The sequence below is a fragment of the Rhipicephalus sanguineus genome, chromosome 6 (genome assembly GCF_013339695.2).
Source record: "Rhipicephalus sanguineus isolate Rsan-2018 chromosome 6, BIME_Rsan_1.4, whole genome shotgun sequence".
In the NCBI taxonomy this organism is placed as follows: Eukaryota; Metazoa; Arthropoda; class Arachnida; order Ixodida; family Ixodidae; genus Rhipicephalus; species Rhipicephalus sanguineus.
The window spans coordinates 158,900,779-158,913,492 of NC_051181.1; the positions used below are offsets into that span (position 1 = coordinate 158,900,779).

General features: G+C 49.5%; 1 protein-coding gene across 1 annotated transcript in view; it reads left to right on the plus strand.

The window, feature by feature from the left end:
- LOC119396887 (uncharacterized) overlaps positions 1-10,851 on the plus strand; it is a 204,282-nt gene extending 193,431 nt beyond the window's left edge. Inside the window, exons 3-4 of the mRNA XM_037664246.2 lie at positions 6,448-6,654; positions 9,467-10,851. Of these exons, the coding sequence (XP_037520174.1) occupies positions 6,465-6,654; positions 9,467-9,543 (267 nt within the window). The 5' untranslated portion in view covers positions 6,448-6,464 and the 3' untranslated portion in view covers positions 9,544-10,851. The remainder of the gene's footprint in view (positions 1-6,447; positions 6,655-9,466) is intronic.
- Positions 10,852-12,714: the final 1,863 nt, after the last annotated feature.

Sequence of the window (12,714 nt, forward strand, 5' to 3'; positions counted from 1 at the left end):
TTGGAGGCATTCCAAGGAATAAGGCCATCAGCTGCGCTGTTTCCTCCGTATTTGCACCACCAGTGCGTAGCTGCCCCACATTTTTTTTTAGACAATACATTTTATTAATAGAAATTATGGTAGCTTCGAACTAGTGGCGGCAAGACTGAAGGCCACCCAGCTCAGCTGGGTGGCCTTCTTTGTTTCTTTTTATTTTTCTTTCTTCCTATTTCTTTCTTTCTCTCTCTATCTATTTCTCTTTCGTGCTCTTTCTATCTTTATTTCCCTTTCTTTATCTCTCTTTATTTCTCTCTGCCTTTCTTTTTCTGTCTTGCTCTCTGCTTTTTCTATCTCTTTTTCCTCTCTGTTTCTTTCTATCTCTTTCTACATGTGTGTCTTTCCCTGTCTTCCTATCTGTTCGTTATTTGTTTTTCTCATTCTCTTTGTTTCTATCGTTTTCTTTCTCTCTCTCTCTCTCTCTCTATTTTCTTTTTCTCTCCATGTTTTCTTTCTTTCTATCTCTTTCTATCTATCTCTATCTCTTTATCTCCCCCTTTCACCCACTTCGCCGAACAGAGTTTTCGTTTAACGCTCGCACCTGCTGTACTTGGTGCTTTCCCAATTCCTGTGGCGCATACCCACCTGTAGAGTTTTGCACGACGGAGCACAAGTTACCGATAGCTTGTTAAAATTCTATGACAGTCAGGCACCTGACGTGTTCACTCAATAACTTTACGTCCAGGCGGAAACACATGGACGGAAATGTCTCAATTACTACACTACACTTGGAGACTACAAATAGTGTCCCCTACACTTTCCTTAGCTTCATTGTCTGTTGATTTCATCAGATTGTGCCTAAGAAAGAAACGAGCCCTTGATTTCGGCAGCAGTTTTGAAGAGAGGCCACTTGCAGTGGTAGGGACCGAGAGCCATACGAGCGCTCCAGGGAGGAACGTGGGCTCAGAAGTGGTGGTGCCGTCGCGAATGCTCTTCTGCAGCTCTTGTTCCTGCGTCGTAAATGTCTTGGCAAGCTCGCGACACTCTTCAGCAAGCCTGGCTGTGTCAGAAATAGGCGCACACTCAGATGGATCCGGCTTGTATGGAAGTATCGTGTCGATGGTGTGCGACGGGTGCCTTCCGTACAGTAAGAAGAAGGGTGAAAAACCAGTAGTGCTCTGAGGGGCGGTATTATAGGCGTAGGTGACGAATGGCAGAATGGCATCCCAATTGGTGTGATCAGCGGCGACGTACATTGACAGCATGTCACCGAGCGTGCGGTTAAAGCGTTCAGTTAGGCCATTCGTCTGCGGGTGGTAAGCAGTAGTTTTGCGGTGAACAGCATGGCACTCTTTCAGAATGGCTTCCACGACTTCCGATAAGAAGACACGGCCTCGATCGCTGAGAAGCTCTTGGGGTGGACCGTGACGCAGTATGAATCTGTGTAGTAGGAAGGAGGCAACATCGCGCGCTGTAGCCGCTGGGAGGGCGGCGGTTTCGGCGTATCGCGTTAGATGGTCAACAGCGACGATGGCCCAGCGGTTACCAGCCGAAGTCGGAGGAAGGGGTCCATACAAATCGATGCCCACGCGCCCAAACGGACGGTTAGGGCAAGGTAATGGTTGTAGACCTGCTGGCGACACGTGCGTTGCAGGTTTTCGGCGTTGGCAATCGAGGCAGGAGCGAACGAACTTCTGCACGTAGCGGTACATCCCACGCCAGAAGTATCGTTTTCGTATGCGGTGGTAAGTTTTGGATACCCCAGAGTCGTGGCGTCGTGGCGAGAGAGAAAATCCCATCCCAGGATGACGTCGTGAGAGCATGCAGCAATTATAATGAACTCGACGTCGTACAAAACGTCCTGAATGACGACGCGAGCTGTGCATATTGCTGTAGGATGAATACTCTGGGAGCTCGCTGTACGGAGAGACATCCCAGAAAGTGGCGTCCTCACTTTTCGCAGTAATCGGCTCAATTTTTGGTCCATAACGGATACGGCGGCTCCAGTGTCGACAAGGGCAGATGCGGGAACACCGTCGACAAACACGTCTATCACGTTCGATGGGCTTCGCTGAGGGCTTTCGCAGTTCGATAGCGTCGCAGCCCTTGCCTCCTGGACTGCGACGACTAGTTTTCCTGGTCGCGAGCGACCGGACGTGGGCGCATCGGCGACAGTGAGCGACGTCGTGGAGACGGAGAGCGCCGAGTAGATGGAGCTTGGCGTGACGTCGGCGACAGAGGCGTAGGTGGGGCGTAAAATGTGCGGTTTGACTGGCTGGTGGCGGGCGACACGACTTGAGGCGGTTGGACGCGATTGCAGTAACGCGCCACGTGGCCGGCGTAACCGCATGCGAAGCATATGGGGCGGTTGTCAGGTGTGCGCCATCGGTTTGCTGGAGCAGGGCCCGCTCATGGCGCAGAACGTGATTGACGGGGTGGCGACTGATATGACTGCATCGTTGGCTGCAGTCGTGGCCTCTGCATGACGTCGGCGTAGGTAGCCGGCACAGCCGCTTCGAAGGACTGATGTCTAGGGGCGGCTTCGGCGTAACTGTGTGGGGCTGCCGCGGGTATTACTGGGGACGTCCTGGCGACAACTTGCGCGTAACTGAGTGGTGCAGGAGCTGGATGGTGCTGGTGGTACTCAGGCATGACCTCCGCGATTTCCTGCTCAATCGCTCGACGGAGGGGAGGGAGAAGAGTGGTTGACGGCTGTTGAACGTACTGAGGTTGAGCAAAGTCCAGCAGCGAGAACTGGCGCGCAATTTCCTCGCGCACGAATGACTTCACCTCTGCGAGCAAGGCGGAGTGGTCGGATATGGTCGACAAGCCAGCGAGCTCGGCGTCGCGGGATGGAGAGCGACGGGTCATCGACCGCTGCCGGCGCAGCTCCTCGTAGCTCTGGCAGAGCGTGATGACCTCGGCCACTGTGCTGGGGTTTTTGGCGAGGAGCATCGTGAAGGCATCGTCGTCGATGCCTTTCATAATGTGCCTCACCTTGTCAGATTCCAACATGGTGGCGTCGGCTTTCTTACACAAATCGAGGATGTCTTCAATGTAGCTGGTAAAGGTTTCGCCGGCCTGCTGAGCTCGTTCTCGCAAACGCTGTTCGGCCTGCAGCTTACGAACGGCAGGGCGGCCAAACACGTTGATGATGGCGGTCTTGAATTCGGACCACGTCGTAAAATCGGATGCGTGGTTGTTGTACCACAGGCCGGCCACACCCGCGAGGTAGAAAACCAAGTTGGTCAATTTTCCCGCCTCGTCCCATTTATTGGGGACACTCACGCGTTCATAGATCGTGAGCCAGTCCTCCACGTCGGTCCCATCTGCGCCAGTGAAGACTGGGAGGTCGCGGATACGAGGGACACCGGGGCATGAGGTCGGTGTAGGCGGAGGCGTCTGCTGGGCGGCGTCTTGAGGCATGGTAGCTGGTAGGGTACGGGATCGAAGCTCCAGAGGCATCGAATGGGAGCACAGCACTCTCCACCAATTTGTTAAGCGGTTTATTGGACGGGACTCGGCGACAATTCGCTATGGCGACAGTCCAGGCCAAAGCACGGGCTCCGAGAGCGAGCGGCGTTTACAAGAGGACGACCCACTAGGAGCCGCTGGAGAACGCAACCGTTTAACAGTACCAATTGCTTCGCCACATTATTATTATTATTATTATTATTATTATTATTATTATTATTATTATTATTATTATTATTATTATTATTATTATTATTATTATTATTATTATACTGATATCACTCAAGCACCGCTACTTTTGCGTGATGAAGCATAGCGAAGGATTTTCCGCGATGTCCATTGCTTATTATTTTTTGTCTGGCTTGGAACTCGAAACATCACCGCTGGGGCATGTGAACACAGCTGCATCGTAGCATTTTCTTTATATTGAACAAAAGTGGCAGATGGACACAATGCTATACATAACGAGTTTCTTATTCGCCTTTTCGAACTGGTCAGAAATGTTTGTTTATTCGGGTGATCGTCAATACACGGAGTGCGTCTTGCGCTGCGCCCGTATTTGTCGCGAAGCAGGGAGCGTATTCAGCTCCTCTTACGTAAACGCGATCCAAAAGTGGCGGCAGTCGCGCTGCCAGCGATTGCATTCTTATCTTGCCTGTCGTTAACACCGGTAGCGGGCGCCCGAAAGCCGGCCACGGCACGGTCAGGAAAGTGTTCTTACATAAAATCAACTTGTGAGTATATGCTACGTATAGTAGTAATGTTTGTTTGAAATGAATGCGTGCAAGTGCCCGCGCAAAACAAGTGCCCAGAGATGGCAACAATGAAGGACGTATAGGCTTGCTTATTCAATCCCAACCCAGAGAATTCGTTCAGTCTTTTCTTGTCGAAGAATGGCGAAACTGCAGCTAATTCCTACAAGTGGTTGAGTACATTCTTTTTTTAACATCATTGAACCCAGCATCGATATAAACATGTTTGCCAGGCTTCTCCGAAAAGATGCCAAGCTAGTCAAGCAGGTGGTGCATGAAGTTGGTCTAGCTGAGAGCAATTTGCCCGCCCATCGCGCAAGCGCTCTGCCGTCAGGCAGCAGGTTAACGCCATTTCTGTCATGCGAGTAATCGCTACAGCGATGAATTAATAATGATTCACGTAAAAAAAACGATGTAATGAAAGCGAAGAATTCATCGAGCCCTATGCGAGGCGAACCACAATTTTGTTGAATCACCCTTGCTCGTTCGCAGCGCCGTGCACGCACAGAACCCGGAGTTGCGGTCACAAGTCCGCGGAGCTGCGAGAAGATTGCGCAGCGCTGCGACAGTAAACTCGGGCGCCCTTTCCTGTCAAGAGAGGAAAGGGCGTCGAACTCGGTCAGTTGAACTTCGCCTTGTGCAAACGTCGTGCAGCGAAGCCTCCCTCTCGCTCGGACTCGGTGGTCAGGCGAGGGTGACGCAAGACGCGTGACAGCGGCGCGTTAAGGAGATAAGATGAGGAACGGTGGCTGGCAGAGTATTCCCAGGGCCTTGTGGTTCGCTCTCGTTAAAACTCCAGGCACGTCTGCTGTCGAGGAATCGATAAAGCGCGTGATAGAAGACTAGAGGGAGATAGCGGAGAGAGGTGGATAGGCACACGTCACTGCTTAAACTTGTAAGCGCACAATATTGAGCGGAGACGTGCGTTTGACATTTCTCTTCCCGCCTCCTTTGTTTCTTCTTTAAGCCTCGAAGGCCGATTTCGTTTTGCCGCGGTCGTAACGAAGACCATCCGACAGGCGCTACATTCCTTGCCCGCGGCGAGAGTCGGTGGACACTGTTACGTGCACGTCCAGTATTGGCCCTTCGGCGCCATCTTTGTCGTTTCGGGCTCCGGCGATGCCCACAACATCGCAACCGCACCAGCGTCAGCGACTGTGTTGTTGACTCGTATATACCGCCTTGTTTCGTCTCGCATATTACGCTACTATTGCATTCATCAGTTACTTGTAACTGATGGCAGAAATAAATTTAATCGCGTCTAATATTTTAACTGGTGTTATAACGCCATCGAGCCGCCTTCGCGCGTTACGACATCGCTCAAGAAACTCTTCGATGCTTAAGACGCGTTTTTTTTTAACACCTTGCTGCAAGCTGCCACGATCGTTGCAAATCACCGCATGATGAGTAATGGGAAGCAGAACCAATCGAAAACCTCGGCGCAATCGTTGTCCCCGTGTTAAGTCCTTATAGCTCAGCCCAAATAAACCCTCTGCACTTCTTCCCGCTGATCAAGTCGCGCCAGCCGGTGGAAAATAAACTGAGTAAGAGCAGGCAATGATCTCTAAGAAAGAAAAGCTCATTTCCGGTAAACAGGAGGGACGTTTGAGCGAGCTCTTCAGAAAAAGGTTCCATGGTTCCGACCGGCGCTTTGCGTCGGCAGTGACGCAACTTTGACGTCAGGCATAACGGAACAAAAACAGGGCGGCACAGTTATACGTTATTTCGCTTCTTCACGCATAAAGAATGTGTCTTCGGGTCCTTGCACCACATCTCAGCAATAATCGGTGGCAGAAACGAAACATTGTGTTACTTTCAAGGAACTCGCCACGGTTGACTAGTGGTTATGGTGCTTGAGTGCTGACCCAAAGGTCGCAGGATCGAATCCCGGCCGTGGCGGCTGCATTTCGATGGAGGCGAAACGCTAGAGGCCCGTGCACTTAGATTTAGGTGCACGTTAAAGAACCCCAGGTGGTGGTTTAATGTAAAACCCCAACAATTATTATAGCGTTACCTTCAAGGCTTCAGCAGCGGGCCTGACTGTGCATGCGCGATACGCGTACATATTCGGCGCGTACATCTCACCCAACTCACAACGCGCAGCCATTACCCCTCGAACCTGGAGGCGAGGCCGCGTGCTGCTGAAAATGTCAAGAGCGTTTTTATTGCCGTTTGGAGTAATCCTATTGGGGTGGGACATGCCTTGCACTGCATTTTCTATATATTGGCTTCGATCTATGCGCAGCCTGTGTGACCAGCGAGATGGAGGTCGAGCAGCAGCCAGTGGGTGACCCCGCGGGCGCCACAGGAGGCACGGCGCCGGGCTTCGACGCCTTCCTGCAGACGGGTCGCACGGGGCGTCGTAACGCCCTCCCCGACATTCTCGAGGAGGGCGCCACTAACGTCAGCACCGCGTCCCTGCCCTGCTCCTTCCAGAAGCTCTCGTGCAGCGGTAAGACGCACGCCGCGCTGGCAACCACGTAAGAAAGCGAAGTGAGCAACGCAACGCAGAAACAGCGCGAAGGACGAGAGGGGCGACAGTCTCTCTTGTCCATCGGCGCTGTCTCTGGAAAAGCAACAAGCCCAAGGCACCCACAGAAAGAGCAAGGGCTGAATGTGTTACTGGTGGTGTTAAAAACATTTATTTGGTCTCTTCTTCGTTAAATCTATATAAGGAGAGATTGGTGCCTTAATGAGAATTCAAAGGAGGTATGCAGGGACCGTCCCTTAAGGGGACAGCCCCTGCGAATATTAGGTGGGGATCCCTAGTTCGGAACCCTATTGGCGTCGGCTGCTGCATGGGCTCATCCGACCAAAGCCTTTTTGGCCTGAAAGTCAAAACAGCCAAGCAGAGTCGCCTCCCAGTCATTCCGGGTTGGCTTGGGGATAGGGTGTATAGCAGGATTGGAGGAGCAGGTCCACACCATGTGTCTGTGTGTGTGTGGGGGGGGGGGGGTAGCTCCCCCCCCCCCCCATCATGCCCCCGTCCTCGGAGAACCCTGCGCACGCCTATGCTTCTCTCCACAGTGCATTATTGAGCGTTTCTGCTCTACGGATACCTTCCAATGCGACTGCGTTTTCTTGGACTGGTATACAGCTCACGCCCGCGCACTAATAGAAATCGCCACAAATGAGACGCTTGCATAGATAGTGTCTAACGAGAGGTTACGCAATTATGCAATAAAAATTAAATGTGGGGTATATAAGCCCCATTCACTTAAATTTTGCGGGTTCCCAGAAAATGATTATTCTCAAGAACTCCTTTGTGCGACAATTTAACGCTGTGCGCGAACGCAGTCAATGCATGTTCGTGATCTTAAACGCCAACGTGCATTGGCGTGCAAGCTGAGCCTCCTTGCAGCAACAAATACTGTAACACAACTGCATCGTTGCAAAGTGACATAGGGACTTACAGAAATGGCGAAAGAAAGCGGATCAAACCGCTAATTTTACCAAGTATGCGATTCTTCACTATCGTTTTTCGAAGGTTATATAATCGCCAAGAAACTATCGAAAGCCTTCGCTATTAAGTATATTCCTTATTGTTTTTGGAAAAAATGCCAGGCCTGCGCGGAAAGCGCGGCACAGTCACAGCGAAAGCTGGAAGAGCGCCATTTCTAGAGGCCGTTGTAAGCTCTCTGGGGCTACTAATAGAAGTACACTAGCAAGGTACCCACTACGCCATAAATCACAATATTTGTGAAATTGGGAAGCACCTACAACGTCATTATTCGTCATTGTGCGCAGAAGCGAGGTTCCAGCTACACATATGTAAGGCATTATGTCCACTTTGTTTACGTGACGACTGATGGCGATGAAGAATTGTGGCTCAAGCCTTTGTAATGGGTTGGAAGCTTTAAACGGCTCACCAGTTACGTAATTCGCATTGTGTGACGCCCGGTCGCTATTTAACTCTCCCACCATGCATATAACATACATTGACGTGAGAAAGAGAGACAGAGAGAGGGGGGGAAGAACTTAATTGAGACCCTGAGGAAATGGATGATGGGCTCATGGGCTTCCTTGGAAACCAATGCAAGTGCCCTTGCGAGGAACCCACTACGCTATAAATCATCATAATTTCTGTGAAGTGGGGAAGCAGTCACTATGCCATTTTTCGTCATTCAACGGAGAGCCGTGGTACCCGCTAAAAACATGTAAGGCATTATGCGCACTTTGTTGGTGTTGTGCCTGATGACGATGAAGAATTATTGCAGAGCCCCTTGTAATGGGTTGGAAGCATCCAACAGCCCACTCGTTGCGCAATTCGCATTGTGTGACGCCTGGTTACAGAATTCGCGTTGTGTGATGCGTGGTTGTTATTTCACTCTTCTACCACACTAAATTACAGATGTTAATGTGGTTCCTTCTGGACATGAAGCCTGTATAGCGTCGTTTTGCAAGGCAGTTCCAAGCACCGGCATGGCTCTGAGGTACAACACTGGGCTCCCACGCAGAGGGAGCCCAGTGTTGAACGGGTTCGAACCCCGTTCCATCCTGGAAATTTTTTCTATTTCGTTTTTTTTTTCTTATTTCGAGCGATAGTGGTTACGGACACCGGCGGCGGCGGCGGCGGACAACTACGCCACCAAAAACGGCCGTTGAAATGATCTCATAACAGCTTTCGCTGTAAAAATATCACCAGTGGGGCTAGTCGGAATTCCAGCAAATTCACCTGCAAGCTCATTCGCACACTGTCATCGCATTTTTTTGCAGGGTGTATAGATTATGCAAGAATACCCTCTGAAACCAGCTGATGACTGGTGCCGGCTACGGCACCAGTTTATACCGCAACTTAATATTGAAGTTCGTATTTTTTCTACCTCTCATGATGAAACTTTGAGGTGTTTTGTGAAGTTTGTGAGCTTTAATTTGTTCCGCTTCAGTAGCTAAATTTACCGGAACTATATGGAGAACTTCGCACATGCGAAACACTTCACAGCGCTGTTCTTGTTTGCTTGTTCGTTTTTATGTTTGAGGCACTGTGCGCCCCTGTCCCCACTTTTTCAGTTTCCCGTGTGTATATACGCACTGAAACATACAAACACACGCACGAACATACATAAAGTATTGTTGACCCCCGCCCCGCTCTCCTCCCGAAAAAGATTTCTGGCTACGCCCCTGCTGTGCGACTTTGTAGTTGACACATTGTCCATTAGCGTTAGTGCCGGAAAGCCATCGTTGAATTTGACAACGATCATTGATGATTTGTTTCAACCGGAGCATCTTTATTTACTTTTATGTTTTTTTTTTTTTTAATGCAGACCCGTCAGCAAGCACCAACTCCGCCGACTCGTCAGCGGGCAAGCCTTCGACGTCGGAGGGTCCACCAAAGTCCTAGTGTGCCTGCCCCTTGAACACAGGAACTAAGGTGTCTGTGTTGGTGAAAAAAATGTTGTTCCCCATGAACTGGCCCTACGGCCAGGGCTTCTTCAAGAAGTCCTCAGCCACACCCACACGGCGGGACGGCCCTCGCCGAAATTCTCATTGGCACGGATCGCTACTAGCGTCGCTGTTATGCCCTTAATATTTGCTCTGCACTTCAGTACGATATGCCCTTTTGCAGCAGCGTAGCTCGACTGAAAGAGAGAGAAAGAGATAAAAAAAATAAGAACAGTATCTGGACAAAGTGAACCACGCTGTGTGTATTTCTCAGTGTCAAACGAATGACACTGCATGCGAAGGAATCCATATGACACTCTCTGAAAACGGAACTCTGCAAAGCATGGGGCAAGTCTTTGGGCACTCGTCTTTGTAAACCTCATTCATGAGTTCTAGAACTACAGATCAAAACGCAGAGATTTTGTGCACGCTTTAATGTGCACAGCGAGATAGGCAGCGTGTTGGGCATACGCCACTGAAGTGTTCGCCTGTGCACCCAACCTTATTTGTTAAGTGCAGCGTGTTCCCATCTGATCCTTTTCTCATTTCGAAACGACTCGAGTGTGTTGCCTTTCATTGTTTGCCAGCGTCTGCGTGTAGCTGTCACTGATTCGTGCGAGTTTCCACGTATACTGCACCGTTCTCGAAGTTCCTCTCTTCCTCGGCACACATTCATGGCAAGGCAGCTCGACCGACACATCGTACACACTTGCCGCAGAGTGTACCCTTCCTTAATGCACATTTATATTTATTTATTTACTCGTTGTTCGTGACTGAGTGTCGTCAGTAAGCTTACCAACGCGAGCTCTTTGCTTCGGCTAGGCTTTCGGGTCGGACGGCTCCGCCCCTGCACCGCAGCGCATGAGCAACTCCGATCGTGCTTACAGAGCCCGATTCGGCAACTTAGCCTGCTGAAGAAAGCTTTTGTTCTTTCAGTAAGTCGAATTTATGCGTAAATAAAAAAAAAACGAAGGTCTAGCACGCATGATATAAATGTATTTGTTCGTACTGTCTCGTGAGTGTTATTTCGCGAAAGCGCGTGATCGCGAAACCAAATCGCGATGTCTTGTGGCATTAGTGATGCGTGGCCGACCTCCTCTAGTGGCGGAAGTGTTGCGCGGGCTGGGGAAGTGGCAGAAAAAGTGAGACGAAAAAAAATAAGGGAAAAAAACACGCTTGCTTTGAGGTGCTCTTCGTGTACAGAGCTTGTCGATGGTTCTGGTTGTGTTTTGTACACAGAGAAATGAGAGAAATAAACATTTTTTTCAGTCTATGTGCCGTCTTGTAGTGCTTTAGTTACCGACGCGCACCCATCTTCGACGTTCGACGATTACCCTGTTTCTGAGAGTTCATTTTAAAGTGGGTGTGCTTTTCGACAGCTCAGCATGCCCTGCTAAATTTCCTTCAATCTTGACCAGCGATACCCTCTCCGGATGCTTCAGAACCAACTGGACTCAAGACCATATACTGCAGCCAAGATTCTGAGGCCATGGGCATGTGTCGAAGTCGCAGAAAGCAACGAAAGCGTTTCTGAAGTACTTAATGTCGACAGGTCCGTGCGACCGCATGTAGACGATGTGCTCTCTAGAGAGTGTGCGCGCTATTCTGTTATCTATATTTTCTTCTGTCTCTCTTTCCGCCCCTTTATCCCTTACCCCAGTGCAGGGTAGCAAACCGTAAGTGCGTCTGGTTAGCCTCCTGGCCTTTTCTTGTTTCTCTCTCTGCCTTCCCGTTTGAAAAACTTTTCTGTGTGTGGTTTATTGTTGTGTGTGTTCCTACTTTACTTTGGCTGTTTTTACAGCCATCTTATTGTTTCCTGTTCCCTACTGTCCATATTCTATTCCCTCTTCGGCTCTTCCCAATAAAATGGGCAGGCGTTGCGCCCCCCTAGATGGCATTTGTCAGTCTGCTCCTCCTGCAATTTGTTCTTTGTATGCATGTTTACGCTAGCGCACTGAATAATTGTAATAATAATGTAGGTTGCACAGATATCCAAGACTGACAAGAAAAGAAAGTCAAGTGGAATCGGTGAGTAGCCATATCATGAAAGGCTTAAAGTAACAGAGAGCTGAGCTAGTTGGTAGATATTCATGTTAAAGGACTGGGCGTACAAACACGGACACAAGAGAAAAGTCAAGACTCCAGATAACAACGCCGCGTTTGTGTTGTCTTGACTTCTCTTTTGTCAGAGAAAAAAAACATTTAATAGATGATAGGGAGAACGAGTAGGGTGTGCGAACTGCCGCACCAGGTCGCCGTGACGTCATTAATTAGCCACGTAGTTAATCTTTATTGAAGCAAAAATTTACTAGATTGCAGTCTAAACTTGAGCCACGGTTGCCAAAGAATCAAGAGAATGCGTTGAAATCTGTGACGTCACGTCGACGTGACGCACCGAAGTTTCAGCGCGCAATTTTCAATATCTAAATATGATCATATTTTATGCTTAAAAGACAACTGTTGAAAGCGAACTATGGCAAAGCGCGTCCAGATTTAGCACTCCCAAACTCCTGACGACCCCTCTCATACGCAGCGCATTACACACTTCGGTCATTCGCCACTGCGCCCAGAGGGCGCAATCTACTTCCCCATCGTGAACAAATGTATTTCGAAGACTGTATCAGTCCAAAGCGATAAAATGTTTGTGTGTAATGTACATTTAATATCGTTGTCCTAGAACATTGGTTCTCAGCCATGGTTGTTTCGGGGACCCATTGTGGACCGGTGTACGCGATGATGGACCCCTTGCAATGAGAAAAAAGGGGGAGAGGGGCATAAATTAACACAACATGCAGTTTGGAATAGGTGCATTTTATTCCGCCCTGGCAATGAATGGTCAAACTATAGTACCACGTCAATTCGATCTCAACAGCTTGTCAATAAGTTGTGCGGTCTGCAGCCACATTCAGCCTATTTCTAGCTATGTTTGCTCTTCAAATATGCAAGCCTAGAAAAAGTATGCTCACGTGCATATGTCGTAGAAAACTGCAAAAAAAGCTTCACAGCTTCACAGAAGGAAAAACATAAGTCAGATTCGCCGCAATGCAAAAGTGCTGTGCGGCAAAGCATACCAAATATCAGAAGCGGCCGCTGTCACGGGGTTCCAAAAAACGCGTCTTTTTTCGAGGAT